Source organism: Gordionus sp. m RMFG-2023, chromosome 1 (genome assembly GCF_954871325.1).
Source record: "Gordionus sp. m RMFG-2023 chromosome 1, tfGorSpeb1-WG-v2, whole genome shotgun sequence".
Taxonomy (NCBI): Eukaryota; Metazoa; Nematomorpha; class Gordioida; order Chordodea; family Parachordodidae; genus Gordionus; species Gordionus sp. m RMFG-2023.
Window position 1 is genome coordinate 32,616,356 of NC_088775.1, and position 17,503 is coordinate 32,633,858.

The 17,503-nt window shown below is 28.2% G+C and overlaps 1 protein-coding gene across 5 annotated transcripts in view; it reads left to right on the plus strand.

The window, feature by feature from the left end:
* Positions 1-17,503, plus strand: part of LOC135931449 (uncharacterized) — an 82,658-nt gene that overhangs the window by 30,351 nt on the left and 34,804 nt on the right. For 3 of the 5 annotated variants that reach the window (XM_065468569.1, XM_065468571.1, XM_065468572.1), the window contains exons 8-10: positions 15,444-15,618; positions 15,798-16,108; positions 16,314-17,278. In XM_065468569.1, the coding sequence (XP_065324641.1) occupies positions 15,444-15,618; positions 15,798-16,108; positions 16,314-17,278 (1,451 nt within the window). The remainder of the gene's footprint in view (positions 1-15,443; positions 15,619-15,797; positions 16,109-16,313; positions 17,279-17,503) is intronic. The other 2 variants (XM_065468570.1, XM_065468573.1) reach the window with 2 other exon arrangements.

Below are 17,503 nucleotides of genomic sequence, written 5' to 3' on the forward strand. Positions count from 1 at the left end.
TAATTTTTTTGATGCCAACATTGTTATGGATATCACACTTTAGGCTTACCAATAAAAAGTAACTGTATTTATAAAGTATCGGTATCAGATTGTATCTATAATTTTTACCGATGCAAATAGCCGAAACTGCAATTTTTTACATTCTTATTTATTTCGCATCCCCCATTTCTCCAGTCAAGAAAAGTGGGGGCGGGGAAGCACAAATGGCGATAAATTTGCGAATAATAATTTTTTATATGGTATATTTTATAAATTTTCTTATTATATACTTAGCTTATTACCATATAATTAATTAATTGACATCATTAATCATTCAAATAAATTATATACCAAATTACAAAAATCTTAGGAATGGCAGACTGAATTATGTAAATGTTTCAGGACAAAAATTTGATATTAAAAATAACATGAGAAATGAATATTGATTTTTAATTTTTAACCAAATCACATTCGTGCAACGATTAAGGAAAAGAATAATTGAATTATATTGCGCACAAATTGAGTGTTTTAGTTTTGCAATGCTTTTTTAATAAAAAAACGTAACGCATCCCTTGTTTAAATTAAGATTGATTTTATTAGTGTCGTTGATTCAAATTTTAACTAAGTTATAAAAGAATTGGTTTTTGTAAATTATATTATCGTCTGCCTTTTTATTTCATTAATTTTCAAAACATTCCATTTTAAAAGATAAGTAATTTTTTTACATGTTATATATTAAATTTAATTTACCTACAATTAAACAACTAGGAAGGGATTTTTAATGCCATCTCTCACTATTAATATCAGGGTAACAAGATTTTGTCGGCTTTCTTTCCAAAAACGCAATTCTTATAGAACTGATCGTGGACCAACGTGCAAAATGAACGAATAAATAAGTATAATAGTTTCTAACGTCAGCTGGAATTTTCACTTATCTATCATTTGAAATGCATTATTTGTTTGCAACCGGGCGTTTAAAACGCTCAATTTGTGCGCAGTTTCGTTTATTTTATTGCTGACTCAAACACTTTAGAAAAATTATATATTACGTTATCCCAATTTTTTTCCCTTTAATTCCACATAACACACCTCTAATTTTTAATAGGCGACCTAATAACCAGTTATTTTTAATTATTTCAAATATTATTCAATCTTTTTAATCATATTTTCATTATTCAATAAAAATCTTCATATTGAAAAATTAAAATGTTTCTTATTGTGGTATAAAGCAAATTTTCTTGTTTATTTTCTGCATGCAATATGAGACTTTTCAATCGCGACCGGCAGGGGCGTTAAAAAATTTATGGGAGGAGATGAAGCCTCCCCATATGTCCTATTTTGCGGGCCTTTCATCCCACTTTTGCTTGGCCTTTGGCCGGGTTTTATATTAATATATTATACCTTTTTAATTGAAATTTGCATATTCTGAACAATTATTGAATTTCATATTATTATGCATACAAATTATGAAAGTAAAACAATACAAGACATTTCTAAAGATAATATTTTTAATACAAAATATTTATCTATTTATTACAATATTAAATATTTTCGATTGCGGATATAAAAAATTTTTTGTCTAAAGAATTACAAGTAATAAAAAAGGTTAATGTTGTGTCTTTTTTAGTAATTATGGAAATATCGAAATCGCAATTTTTTATTTATTTTTCAAAATCTCCTTTTTTCTTTATTCAAATTCATATGATAATATAAATAATGAAAATAAACATTTTACAAAAAATACAAAACAACAATTCATTGCTTATCATTTATCCCCAATCTATTGGGTTTCGTTCGTATTCTTTTGGGATAACGATCTTGACTTGTAGTTTCTTCCTCCCTCTCCTTTAGATTCAATCGTTATTGCTTATTATGTCATCTTTGTCTACTCTCTCTTCGGTTCTCTCTTCCACTTCGGGTCTCTCTTCTAATTCGTATTCATCAGTCAATATATTTTCGGTTCTTTTCCTTAATTGATCAGTATGACGTATAATCGTTTTACCCTCTATACTTACTTCATATCGTAGTGATCCGAGTATGCTTTTAATAATGGCTTTTTCCCATTTTTTTTCTTTATTATTGTAAATGCGCGACCACACTTTTTCATTTATCTCGAATTTTTGAGTGTAGTATTCTAACTTCTCGTCCTTTTTGTTCCCCCGTTCGATTATTTGGTCTAACAATCCTCTAGGTTTAATTTTTAGTAGTATTTCAGCGGGATTTTGTTTACTTTCTGCCCCTGGTGTATTTCTGTAATTGTAGAGAAAAATAGCTAGAATGGTATCTAAATCCCTCTCGTTTCTTTTATTCATGCTCTGTTTAAAAGTTCGAACTAATCGTTCGGCCATGCCTTTGTCTGAGGATGGTAAGGACTTCCGTGCACTAATTGTATTCCGTTTTTTTCGCAGATATCATGGAATTCTTTGCTGCTGAATTGTGGTTCGTTATCAGAAACGAATATCTTAAGAAATCTGAATCTGGCAAAAATATTTCTTAATATTTTGATCGTGCTTTCGGTTGTAGTACTAGTCATGGGAACTATTTCTGGCCAGCTACCGCTAGCATCTATCACTACCAGAATGATTTTGAAATGGTCCGGTGCTCTGCTGTTGGTGGTTTTGGCCAATTTTAAAATGTTGTCTTTTGAGGCATATCGTGTTGTTCATGGCATTCTACATTTTTCGACTCATGTTCCTATATCTTGGTTTATATTAGGCCACCACGCTTATTGTCTTGCTCTCATCTTCATTTTTACCATTCCAATATGTCCTTGATGTACCATGTCTAACTCGTTGTTTCGGTATTGTGGTATTATCATTTTAGTTCTCCACAATAAACAACCTCTCTTTGTTGTAATTTCCTCTCTCCTTTGACTACACTTCTTTAAACATGCATCATAGTTTATTGGCCATCCATCTATTGTATATCTGCATACTTTAGAAAGTATATCATCTCTCATTGTTTCTCTTTCAATTTCGCTTGCATTTAAAGGTGTTTCTCCCACCTGTATTTGATCTAGCATTTCTTCTTTTGATATTGGGGTTCCCTTTATAGGTAATCTAGATAACATGTCAGCATTTGCTATTTGTCGAATACTTTTGACTTTTATTTCATATTGGTAACCTGCTAATAATAAAGCTCATCTTTGTATTTTCACTGTAGTTGTTGTTTGTATATCTTTTCTTGGATGAAATAAACTCATTAATGGCTTGTGGTTTGTTTGTAATGTGAACTTTTTTCCATATATAAATTCCAGAGACCTGCAGTGGCACCTTTTGCCCGGCCCGGTTTTAAATTTTTTACGGCCCGGCCCGGATTTAAAAATTTAAGGCCCGGCCTGGATATTTTTTAAAAAAAATTTAAGGCCCGGCCTGGATATTTTTTAAAAAAAAATTTCAGGCCCGGCTCGGAATTTTTTTAAAATTATATTCGACCTGGTATATACAAAAATTCACCTATGAGTTATTTTACCATATTTTTCAGCGAGTATATCTACCTTTTCAGGTTGAAGATTACTTCTTCTTTCTTCAAGAATTCTCCCAGTAGTGGAAAAATTCCGCTCACAGCTTGCACTTGAAGCAGGAATTGCCAATACCCTTTTTGCCAATTTTGCTAAAATTGGAAATTCGCTTTGATGAGCCGCCCACCACTCTAACAAATTATCCACCTTAAATGTTTCATATATTTTTTTATTTATGTAATTATAATATTCATCATCGGGTATTGACATATTACACCATCGCCCCATTTGTCATAAAACGATTCAGTTTGTTTAACAACAGTCGTAATTTGACTAGTCGATGGTATTTCATTTACTTCCTGAGCCTCTTGTAATATAATATAATCTTTTATATAGTTTTCCGTCATCTTGTGATCTGTCCCTGACAATATACATAATTGCTTGAATTTGGGACAGAGAAAAAGAGAAATAAAATGATACCTGTGTAGAGAAAAAGAGAAATAAAATGATACTTGTGTAAAACAAATTTTTCAATTAAAAAATGCTTTATATTAAGTAAAATCAATTTTATTTCTCCCTTTTCGCTTTGAAAGGTATTACAAACTTCAAGAAGTTCATAATACCAAATTACCACTTTATAAAGAGTACAAGAGTCCGACTGTAACTCAACAATAGCTCTGTTAAAATTCTCAAGAATTTTGACTAGATCCTGAAGGATCGGAAAGTCTATAATATAATACTTTTCCGATCCCCCATGTTCTTGAAGAACTTTTAAAATTTCTTCATTTTGAGAATAAACAGAATTGAGCATATTGTATTTAGAGTTCCAGCGGACTTCTATATCTTGATAAAGGGCTTTCAAATGCTGGCATTTATTACTTTGTTTTAAATGCCCCACTAATATTTTAGTATTATCTATTGTTGATTTTATTAATGGGGCATTACTTTCCAAATATTTGAAGTTAAATGAATTTCTTAAAATTGTAGATAATATATGACAAGAACAATTTAATCGTTCATTTAACTCCAATGCTTTTATAATATTTTTACCTTGGTCTGTAACAAATATTATATTAATAAAATCGTTAGTGTTAAAATTAAAAATATGAAATTTTTTTAATAGTTTATCCTTAACTACTTTGCTAGTCTTTGACACTTCTTTAAATTTAGCGGTAAATAGGTTTCTCTTCACTAACTTCCAGTCATCTGATATATAGTGCATGTTAACTGTTATAAACGAGTTCTTTTTATGGTCATCGCACCATATATCAGTGGAAGCAGCCATAAATCGATTCTTGATTACTGGGACAATAGTATCAACCAAAATGTTTCTTATTTTATTACATTTTTCTTTAAGGTGGCGTGATAGAGTGGTGGGATGTGAAATCAATGAGTTGATATCTATTTTACCATACTTTGCCCCAACATCGACTAGAGCCTGGCTGAATTCAAGAAACCCATTCCCAGCTATCATTTCGAAAGGTCTAATATCTTTAGCGCAAAGTGTTAAGGAATGATCTATAAATTTTTCTTTTAAATATTTTATATTACATTTATAGGTTGGTTTTTCAGGTGTAAAATTTTTTTATTAATTTTCATGGATTTACCATCACATTTATGTCTTTTTAAATGTGATGTACCATGTTTATAATTATAAGATAATAAATTTGAACAATTCTTACATTGTATGTAGCCAATGTTTTTTTTCATCTATGATGATGTTAAATTTAGCCCATATTTCAGATTTTAAATTATTATTTGTATTTCTAAAAGAATGAATATTATTTTTAATTTTATTAATTATATCATTACTATTTTGTGCCATGATATTCCTTTATTTGATTGTTTTGGTAAATATTTCTAAAAATTTAGATATGAATTATAAAAAATATATTAATAATATTTGAATATTGGGGCTTATTTAAGATATTCCTTTATTTGATTGTTTTGGTAAATATTCTAAAAATTTAGATATGAATTATAAAAAAATATACTAATAATACTTGAATATTGGGGCTTATTTTAGATATTTCTTTATTTGATTGTTTTTGTAAATTATATTCTAAAAATTTAGATATGAATTATAAAAAAATATATTAATAATACTTGAATATTGGGGCTTATTTAAGATATTCCTTTATTTGATTGTTTTGGTAAAATATATTCTAAAAATTTAGATATGAATTATAAAAAAATATATTAATAATACTTGAATATTGGGGCTTATTTAAATATTCCTTTATTTGATTGTTTTGGTAAATATTCTAAAAATTTAGATATGAATTATAAAAAAATATATTAATAAAATACTTGAATATTGGGGCTTATTTAAGATATTCCTTTATTTGATTATTTTGGTAAAATATATTCTAAAAATTTAGATATGAATTATAAAAAAATATATTAATAATACTTGAATATTGGGGCTTATTTAAGATATTCCTTTATTTGATTGTTTTGGTAAAATATGTTGTAAAAATTTAGATATGAATTATAAAAAAATATATTAATACTTTGAATAAATTTGCAGGAAATAAATAATTAGATCGACTTGTGGGTGTTAGGTAGTGTTAACCATCACCCAATATTATATTAATCATAACTATAATATAATATAATCTTATAAACATTAACTCATAATGTAAAAATTTTTATAAAAAATATTAAGGCCCGGCCCGGGTTTAACAATCTGAGGCCCGGCCCGGATATATTTTAAAAAAATTTATAAGACCCGGCCCGGATATGTTTGAAAAAAATTTTTTTATGCCCGGCCCGGGTATATTTAAAAAATTTAAAATACGGCCGGGCCGGGCTTAGGGCTGGGCCTGCAGGTCTCTGATATTGATTCATACCCAATACCAAGAATCCAAGATTTATTAGCCAGTTTGGGAAATGAGAGGAATTTTCAATATTGGATCTCTCAGATGCCTATTTTCAAATTAAAGTGGGGGAAGAGTCTCAAAAATATCTTGTAATCAATACGCATAGAAGATTATTTAAATATACAAGACTACTTTTTGGTATATCGTCTTTTCCAGCTATATTTCAGCGGGCCATCGAGAATTTATTAAAAGGTTATGAAGGAGTAGCTTGTTATTTAGATGATATTATAATAACTGGGAAAAATAGAGAGAAGCATGAAACAAATTTAAAAAAGGTACTAAAATGTCTAGATGAAAATAGAATCAAGCTAAAAATAGAAAAATGTAAATTTTTCAAACCAAATGTCGAGTACTTAGGACACAATATTTCAAAAAACGGGATTACAATTACCGAAAAAAATACTGAAGCAGTTAAAAAAGCACCAGAACCAACAAACTTGAAACAATTACAGTCATTTCTAGGGTTAGCAACATATTCAAAATTTATTTCAAATTTTGCAACCAAAGCAAACCATTATATAAATTATTAGAAAAAGCAGTTGCTTAGAGATGGACTAATGAATGCAAAGACGCATATAAAAAAATAAAGCTAGAAATAAGTAGTACTCCTATATTACAACATTATGATCCAAAATTACCCATTATATTAGCAACAGATGCGACAGCCATAGGAATTGGGGCAGTAATATCACATATAGAGGAGGGTAAGGAAGACCAATTGAATTCGCCTCAAGAACACTAAATGCTGCTGAGAAAAATTATAGCAAATAGAAAGAGAAGTTCTCGTCATCATATTTGGGGTTACAAAATTCAAAGAATTTATCAGAGACCTGCAGGCCCGGCCCTAAGCCCGGCCGTATTTTAAATTTTTTAAATATACCCGGGCCGGGCCTAAAAAAATTTTTTTTAAATATATCCGGGCCGGGCCTAAGATTGTTAAACCCGGATTTGGTATTATGAACTTCTTAAAGTTTGTAATACCTTTCAAAGCGAAAAAGGAGAAATAAAATTGATTTTAATATAAAGCATTTTTTAATTGAAAAATTTGTTTTACACAAGTATTATTTTATTTCTCTTTTTCTCTGTCCCAAATTCAAGCAATTACGTATGTTGTCAGGGACAGATCGCAAGATGACGGAAAACTATATAATATTAAATTACAAGAGGCTCAGGAAGTAAATGAAATACCATCGACCAGTCAAATTACGACTGTTGTTAAACAAACTGAATCGTTTTATGACAAATGGGGCGATGGTAATTCTGGTAATATGTCAATACCCGATGATGAATATTATAATTACATAAATAAAAAAATATATGAAACATTTAAGGTGGATAATTTGTTAGAGTGGTGGGCGGCTCATCAAAGCGAATTTCCAATTTTAGCAAAATTGGCAAAACGGGTATTGGCAATTCATGCTTCAAGTGTAAGCTGTGAGCGGAATTTTTCCACTACTGGGAGAATTCTTGAAGAAAGAAGAAGTAATTCTTCAACTGAAAAGGTAGATATGCTTCTCTTTCTTCATGATATTTGTGAATTTTTAATATCTTTCTTGAGTATAGGGTTTCGTCAATCAGGCTGGTTTTTTACTTTGCAAACTGTCAAATATTTATTGCATTTATTATATTTTACCTTGAGTCATGAAAGTTTTTAATCCAACATTTTTCATTATTTTTTTTTACAATATTATATAAAACAATTATCTTCTTTTGTTAAAAATTTATATTATAAAATAAATTATATTAATATTGTGCAATTAGATTATATTTTCAAAATACTATTTATTATACATGCATTTTTAAATAGCGATTTATTTTTATTTTATAAATTAAATAGTAAATTAAATACAATATATTATATTCTCAAAATATTTTCCATTTTTATAAATTAAATATTAGTTTTATTTTTTTTAAATGCAATATAAAATATAGTATATGCTCAAAATATTATTACCATTTTTATGAATATTAGTTTTATTTTTATAAATGCAATATAAAATATAGTTAATGCTCAAAATATCCATTTTTATAAATAACAGTTTTATAATTTTTATAAATTCAATTATAATATTCTCAAAATATTAGCTTTTTACATTTATTATTTTAAATAATAAGCGATAATACTCGCTGAAAAATTTGGTAAAATACCTCATAGGTGAATTTTTCTATATACCAGGTCGAATATAATTTTAAAAAATTCCGAGCCAGGCCTGAAATTTTTAAATCCGGGCTGTAAAAATTTTTTTTAAAAAATATCCGGCCGGGCCGGGAAGTGCAAATGGTGCCTCTGCAGGTCTCTGATCAATATTAATATTTTGATTTATAGTTCTTTTAAAATCCCCGCAAATTCTTAATGTTTTATAATTCTTTTGAACAATTAATATGGGTGATGCATAAAGTGAATGATTAATTTTTTCTATTACTCTTATTTTTAGCAATCTGTCTAAATCTTCTTCAACTTTATCTTTTAATGCATATAGTACGGGACGTGATTTACAGAAAATTGGTTTCTCGTTTTTCATATATATTTGTGCCTTAAAATCTTTCAAGCAGCCCAATTCTTTAATAAATAATTGAGGAAATTCATTTTGTATATAAATGTTATTTATTTGTATGGTCCTTTCGGGTATTTCAGTCATTTTGGGAAATTTAGTTATCCAGTTTCTTCCAATGAGATTTTTGGCATATCCTTTTGTAATTATGAGAGGTAGTTCTAATGTTCGTCCTTTATATTGTACTTTTACTACAGTTTGACCTAATAGTGGTATATTGGTTCCCGTATAGCTTTTAAGTTTTAGCATGCAATTTATTAATCCAGGATAATTAAGTTTATTTTTCCAATCTATTTCGTTAATTATGCTTACCCCAGCTCCAGTATCTAATTTCATTCTGATATCGCTGTTGTTTATTTTAACATCCACCCAAAATTCTGTATTATATTCGTTTGTTTTATTATTAATAAAATTCACTATTTCTTTTCTACAGACTCGAGCAATGTGCCCAATTTTGTTTCATTTATAACAAGTGGTATTCTTGAAAAATAAATTTTTCCTTCTATGGTTTCCGCCGCAGGAGTGGCAGGGATTTGGTTTTTTGTAGCTCGAATTATAGTAATTATATTTTTTTGATTGTTTATTATTATAATTATTTACTTTTATAATTATTTTTATATTGTCATGTTCATCTTCTAAATGATCAATTGTAGTTTAATTTTTTTGTATTAATTCTGTGTTCTTTATAGCTATTTCTACCGTAGTAGCTATTTGAATAGCCTTATTTATATCTAACTCATCCTCTGATGATAATCTTTGTAATATTTTAGGATTTTTTAAAGTCCAAATATGAATTTATCTCTTAAAGCGGTATTCAAATATTCCCCAAATTCACAAGTCGTTGCTAATTTTCGAAGATTTTGTATTTTGTCTATTAATTTTTCCTCATTTCTTGATTATATTGATAAAAATTATATCTTTCTACAATTAAATTAGGAGTAGGATTAAAAAATTTGAGTAAAATGTTATGTATTTCTAATACCTCTTTATTTTCTGGACTATCTGGCAGAGACCTGCAGGCCCGGCCCTAAGTCCTGCCCGGACTGGGCCGGGCCGTATTTTAAATTTTTTAAATATACCCGGGCCGGGCCGGGCCGGGCCTAAAAATTTTTTTTTAAATATATCCGGGCCGGGCCTAAGATTTACATTATGAGTTAATGGGTATAAGATTATATTATATTATAGTTATGATTAATATAATATTGGGTGATGGTTAACACTACCTAACACCCACAGATCGATCTAATTATTAATTTCCTGCAAATTTATTCAAAGTATTAATATATTTTTTTATAATTCATATCTAAATTTTTACAACATATTTTACCAAAACAATCAAATAAAGGAATATCTTAAATAAGCCCCAATATTCAAGTATTATTAATATATTTTTTTATAATTCATATCTAAATTTTTAGAATATATTTTACCAAAACAATCAAATAAAGGAATATCACTTCTTGAAGTTTGTAATACCTTTCAAAGCGAAAAAGGAGAAATAAAATTGATTTTACTTAATATAAAGCATTTTTTAATTGAAAAATTTGTTTTATACATGTATCATTTTATTTCTCTTTTTCTCTGTCCCAAATTGAAGCAATTACATATGTAGTCAGGGACAGATCGCAAGATGACGGAAAACTATATAAAAGATTATATTAAATTACAAGAGGCTCAGGAAGTAAATGAAATACCATCACCAGTCAAATTACGACTGTTGTTAAACAAACTGAATCGTTTTATGACAAATGGGGCGATGGTAATTCTGATAATATGTCAATACCCGATGATGAATATTATAATTACATAAATAAAAAAATAGATGAAACATTTAAGGTGGATAATTTGTTAGAGTGGTGGGCGGCTCATCAAAGCGAATTTCCATGCTTCAAGTGCAATCTGTGAGCGGAATTTTTCCACTACGAGAATTCTTGAAGAAAGAAGAAGTAATCTTCAACCTGAAAAGGTAGATATGCTTCTCTTTCTTCATGATAATTTGTGAATTTTTAATATCTTTCTTGAGTATAGGGTTTCGTCAATCATGCTGGTTTTTTACTTTGCAAACAGTCAAATATTTATTGCATTTATTATATTTTGAGTCATGAAAGTTTTTAATCCAACATTTTTCATTATTTTTTTTTACAATATTATATAATACAATTATCTTCTTTTGTTAAAAATTTATATCATAAAATAAATTATATTAATATTGTGCAATTAGATTATATTTTCAAAATACTATTTATTATACATGCATTTTTTTAAATAGCGATTTATTTTTATTTTATAAATTAAATAGTAAATTAAATACAATATATTATATTCTCAAAATATTTTCCATTTTTATAAATTAAATTTTAGTTTTATTTTTTTTAAATGCAATATAAAATATAGTATATGCTCAAAATATTATTACCATTTTTATGAATAGTTTTATTTTTATAAATGCAATATAAAATATAGTATATGCTCAAAATATCCATTTTTATAAATAACAGTTTTATAATTTTTATAAATTCAATATAATATTCTCAAAATATTAGCTTTTTACATGTATTTTTTAAATAATAAGCGATAATACTCGCTGAAAAATATGGTAAAATACCTCATAGGTGAATTTTTGTATATACCAGGTCGAATATAATTTTAATAAATTCTGAGCCGGGCCTGAAATTTTTTTTTAAAAAATATCCAGGCCGGGCCTTAAATTTTTAAATCCGGGCCGGGCCGTGCAAATGGTACCTCTGCAGGTCTCTGCTATCTGGTGCGCATAAATTTACCTATATTCTATAAGTATCTAGTGTTGTAAACGAACGCGTTCAAAATGAACGCGTTCGTGAACGAAGTTCGTTTTTTTGAAAAAAGGTGATGAACGGCGTTCCTTTTTTTTTGACGAACTTTGAACGTGAACGCGTTCCTTTTACGTTCGTTCAATTTTAAAAACACTTTTTATTTTTATTTATTTGAAATATTAATCCGCATTTTTTGACAAAAAAGTCTTATATTTTTATTTATTTGAAAAATTAATATTTAATCCAATTTTTTAACAAAAAAGTCTTATATTTTTTAATCAGCTGTTTTTACTTTTTCCTTTTTCATATTGCAATTAATGTACCATAGTGCTACTGCTAGAGAAGATAAGATTAAAGTTTATTAATTTGAATATTTTAATTTAATAGATTAGCATTTGCATGGATATAAATATTTCATCATCAGATTCTGAAAATCAAAATTCAATATTAGATGAATTAGAATTACCATGGCCCAAATATCAAAAATATTTCACTGTTTTAAAATCAATTCCGATATAACCTTTTTTTTTTGACGAGGAAGAAGAAGACAGATTGAAGGATGATAACATAGCTCAATTTTTTGAAACAATGGATAAAACATTAAATGTTTTTAATAAATTCCCCCTTTTAAAAGAATTGTTTATCAAGTATAACACCGCAATCCCTTCATCTGCCCCTGTTGAGCGAGTTTTTAGTATAGCTAACGCTGTATTAACAAGCGTTCATGCCTATCAGATGAAAATTTTGAAAAGCGATTATTATTAAAAATTAATAAGAAATTTTTTTTATAAATTTATTTTTTTATCGCTCTATTATATTGTATTTATAATTATATTATCAAAATAAAACTATTATTTTTTATCATGGCTAATATATTGTGTTGAAAAATATAAGGCATTTTTTTATATTAAAAAAAAATTTATCATAAAATTTTGAACGTATAACGTGAACGCGTTCGATTTTTGTCAATGAACGTTGAACGCGAACGCGTTCGATTTTTTTAAAATTTTTTACAGCACTATAAGTATCACATCTTGATGTTGTTAATAACAGGGATTTTTTTTATGATGATGTTAACATTGGTAAATTCTTTAAATAAGTTGTACCAATCTTTGTAACACAAGTTTGAATCCGTTAAACTTTTTATCGACTGTGCCATTTTTGAGTGTCTTTTTTAGTAATTATGGAAAAAACGAAATCGCAATTTTTTATTTATTTTTCAAAATCTCTAAAAATACACATTTTACAAAAATAATAAAACAACAATTCAATACTTATAAGTTAACATCCTCAATTGATAATGGTTTTTAAAAACCACACAAGGCAATAAGTAATTGGAAAAATTATTGAGATATTAAATTTCTAAATGATTATCTTCCATTTTTAATGATATATAAACGACTAGACATTTGACTATTATTGCTTATCTCAATTATGCAATCAAATGCTCTCAGCAGCATGAGTAATAATCTTATAGCCACACAAACAGATGATGGTTAATTTGCAGTTATAGCCATACGATGTAAACTCATATCAGATTTATTAGATAAATTGATAAAACAAAAACACTAAACATCTTTAGAAGAAATAGTTATGCAAATATATTGAAGCCTTGAGTTATTTACACGGTAAGGATGCCTTATTAGAAATTAATCATTTAGTGAATAGAAAATAAGGACCAGAGTAATATGATGAAAGCAATTAAGATTTTATATATTATTCGTGCCATGTCTAGTTGGTATATGATGTCTTAAAATAATAGTAGTTTGTAATAATATTAAAAATTTAACTCAAAACTGTTTTTCAAAGAAGAAAAAATTTTCCTAAAAACACGTAAAAAATGATAAGAAAAAAAAATCTAATAAGGATTACATCCATTGTGGGATGAATAATAAAATGTTTAATTATTAATAATATTTTTTTATTAAAAATAAATAGATGGCGTTAAAGAATGGTATGCAAATTGTTACTTATATTTATTATCAAAAGCATTGATTAGTAAAGTTTATTAAAATATTAACTGTAATATATTCTATAACTGTCTAATATGTCTGTAAAAATGGCATTTTACCTAATATTTTGTAACCAATTTTAAATAATAGTGGATTATCAACTATATGTCTACTTACTTTTTATAAAGAAATTTTTTATACTTGTTTGGACCTTAGAGATATTTTTAGGAAGAGGCATGGTAATTAAATTTAAAAATGAATAATATAAAATATTATGGTGGCAGAATATTTGTTAATCATTACGCCACCAATAGAAATAAGTATAAAAAGAATTTTTGATAATAACAAAAGAGATTGGACATATAAATTACATGAAAGGAAAACTATAATTCTATACGATATGATAGACTTGACGACATGCAACATATGTACTTATAAATGGAAAGGAATATATTGACGCCAATGGGAGATTGTTTATACTGAAGACAAAACTCAAAACTTAAATGCGTATGTAGTCCAAAGTGACAAGATTGCACTTCTGGGAAGGACGTGGATAAAAGTTTTCGGAAACATACTTAATAAATTTGTGAATCTAATCGAGGAAAGTAATAATGATATGATAGAAAAATTGATAAAAGAATGCAATTCAAAAATTAATAAAAAACCTATATATCGTAGTGATGTTAAATTACATTTGAAACAAGATGCAACCAAAAATTATACCACCAAGACGCGTTCCATATAAAAAACTTGATTTAATAACAAAAGTATTACAAAAATGGATTGATGATAAGATAATAGAACCAGTAGATGAAGTACGATGGGCAAGTCCACTCACTCCACGGCAATAAAAATTAAAAAATTATATTTTATTAACACTTTTAACACTAAAATATTTAACATTTTGTGCTCAATATATATATATTTTAAATTTACATTTTTACATATTAAAATAATAAGTTTTTTAAAAGGTTATATAAAAAAAGAATTTCGACAAGTTCGTCCTTATATTTTATAAAAAGTAAAAGAAAATTTACGAAAAGGTCATTTAATTTAAAAAGAAAAAAAATATAAAGTTTATTCAAAATTTCTATATTAACAGTTGATTAGTATTGAACTCGGCAAATTACAATATTAAATTTGTTAATTTTTGATTAATAAATGATGATATTTATTTAATTTGAGTTATAAAATAATTTAAATAATAAAAATCAATTAAGCTTCAACTGTTAATACTTAATTGATATTTAGACATTATAAGTGATAGTTATTCCATTTTTAACACAGAATTTGATTGCAAGCTGGCATAGTGTAAATATAATTTATGTATATTAATCTAATCTAATAATTAAAATAGCACTCATTTAATAAAAATTTAGATAGTCTTATTAATTTTTAAATAATAAAATCAAATAAAAGAAAAGAAAAGAAATCGTTCAGGTTATCAAAAAATTTATTTTTTAGTTCAGGGGGATATTAGGGAGCCATTAAAAAATAATTTTTTTTTTCGCTTCAGGGGCATATTCAAATTTTTCAGAGGGCTCAAGCCCTTGCGCCTTTTTCTAGTGACGATACTGGCGACCGGATACTTGACCCTCGTCATTTAATTTTTATTTTAAAACATAATATTGCAATCGTCATTTATATTATCGATGACAATCATAATAGCAAAAAAAAATTTTTTTAAAAATGCCTATCTATTTGAGAATCTAAACTCTATTTACGATTATTTACAAATAGTACCGATATTGTTATCGTATTGTATCAACAAACGCTTAGATATCGTCTTTCTCAATTATCCCTCTTTTTTAAAATCATTTTTATAGAACAACCCCAACACCCTCAAATTTCGCAAATCATTGAAGAGATGAAGATGCTTTCCTTCAAAAAACGTCCATTCCTAAAATCCGAGCAGCTCCAACTCAATTCCTCCCCTTTACAGTTGTCGACGTCTCCTTACAATTACAAATTCGCAACTCCCAATGAAAAGTCCGAAAAAATGTATTTTTTATAAATATACAAAATATGGCATATTTTATTATAAAATATCTAGTTAAGATACATTTTTTTCAAATATTTATCAATCCTTTAATTTATTTTTAAAGTTTATCGTGAACTGTATTAGTAATATGTCTCGGGAATTAAAAAAATTATTTATATCGAAAATTAAACGTCAATAGAACTTCGCCTAAACCAGCCAATCATAGTGTTGACAAAGGCTTTTTCTTGTCTTCCCTTTTTCGTTTTGGCAAAAAATGCACTTATAGGTCCGAGCCTCTTCCCTTACCTGTAGACAAAACGGAATCGATACCTGCTCCTAAGCGTAAGCGGTTCAATCGGTTGCCCGATCCGATATTTTTCAGCTCTGCCCCAGCTCTTAACATAAAGGAGACCAAGGAAGCTAAAGATGTTAAAGACTCAAAAGAACCCTTTCGCGTCAATTGGCTTTCAAAAATTAGGTGCTCTTTACGGAAACGAAAGGACACTTCAAGTAACATGTAGTTTTTTAAATGTTCCATACCCGAATAGATTTTTTGTATTATAGGGTCCAGGTTATGGATTCCTTATATTAACAGGTTTTCTTTATTTTGTCTATGACATATCCCCCTGTTCCGCGTGATTCATGAACTGTTAAGATAGGTCGCAAATGTAAATTCTTTGGAACATATTTTTCCATTTTTTGTTATATGGTAAAGGTCAACCCAATCATGATAAACTAAAAAACGATAAAAAAACTTCTTCACTCCGTCAAACAAACCCTGACGGATTAAAAAAAGGATTAAGTTCGAATGATATCATGGATAATTGCACATCCCCTAACTCCTCTACCCACTCTGACCAGAATTTTGAGAAGGACATCATCTTTAAATCTTCTAACCCCCATACAAAAACAGAATACCACACGTTTCTCAAAACGTCATTTCATAAGGCAAACGAAACCAGCGTCAATGGTGGCACAGATGATATTCTCAATGGCGCCAACAATATGAGAACTTCCTTGCAAATCATTGAATCACTGGAATATCCCAAGATTAGAAATAGCCTCCACTTGTCAACGGACATAGATCTCGTTAAGCCCTTTAACATAGTTGAACCGATTAGCTCTGACCAACGGCAAACTATCAAATTAGAAGAAATTACGCTTTTCGGTTCGCAATACAATCACGAAAACGGCGAAAGTCATGATGCAATACCAACCCTTTTCATAGAGGAATATGCCCGGGCTTATGATTCCGATTTTAGAACCGATCAGGCATACAACCCTAGTGGACTGCCCCAGATCTTTAATAACCAGTTAAAACATTATTCGGTTGCCTCCACCATCTTCCTTCCGACTTCTCCCGCTAAAGAACAAAATATGGAAAGCAAATCGGCCTTCCTCCATATCAATACGGTAACCCCTTATAACAAAAACATGAATGAAAATGGGTTCTTCATACCTTTTGCCAATAAAGATTACTTAACTGAAAACGGGTCAAATTGCGAGTTCGACAGGCTCGCCGCTAAGGAAGACATTTGTACCGAGGAGCCCCACACTAATTACGAGTCGTTTTTGGGTAACGATTATTCTCGTGAAACATTTTCCCGTCAACTCAATTTCGGCAATGACAATTACATTAAAAGCACTGATCAAGAAATACATGCAGATCAAGATTTTCGGGTAATCCTTTTTCTTCTATATATATATTCAGCATTTCGGGTTATATTATATAATAGACACAGGCGCATAGCCATAAATTTTTAACTAGGAAGAGGGGGGGGGGTGTAATTTTTAAATATTTAAAAAATTTATTAGAACTAATCAGAAATGGACACAATTACTCGAAAAATGTAATTAATTTCTAATTAAAATTACAAAATTTTTGTAGTTAATTATAATTAATAA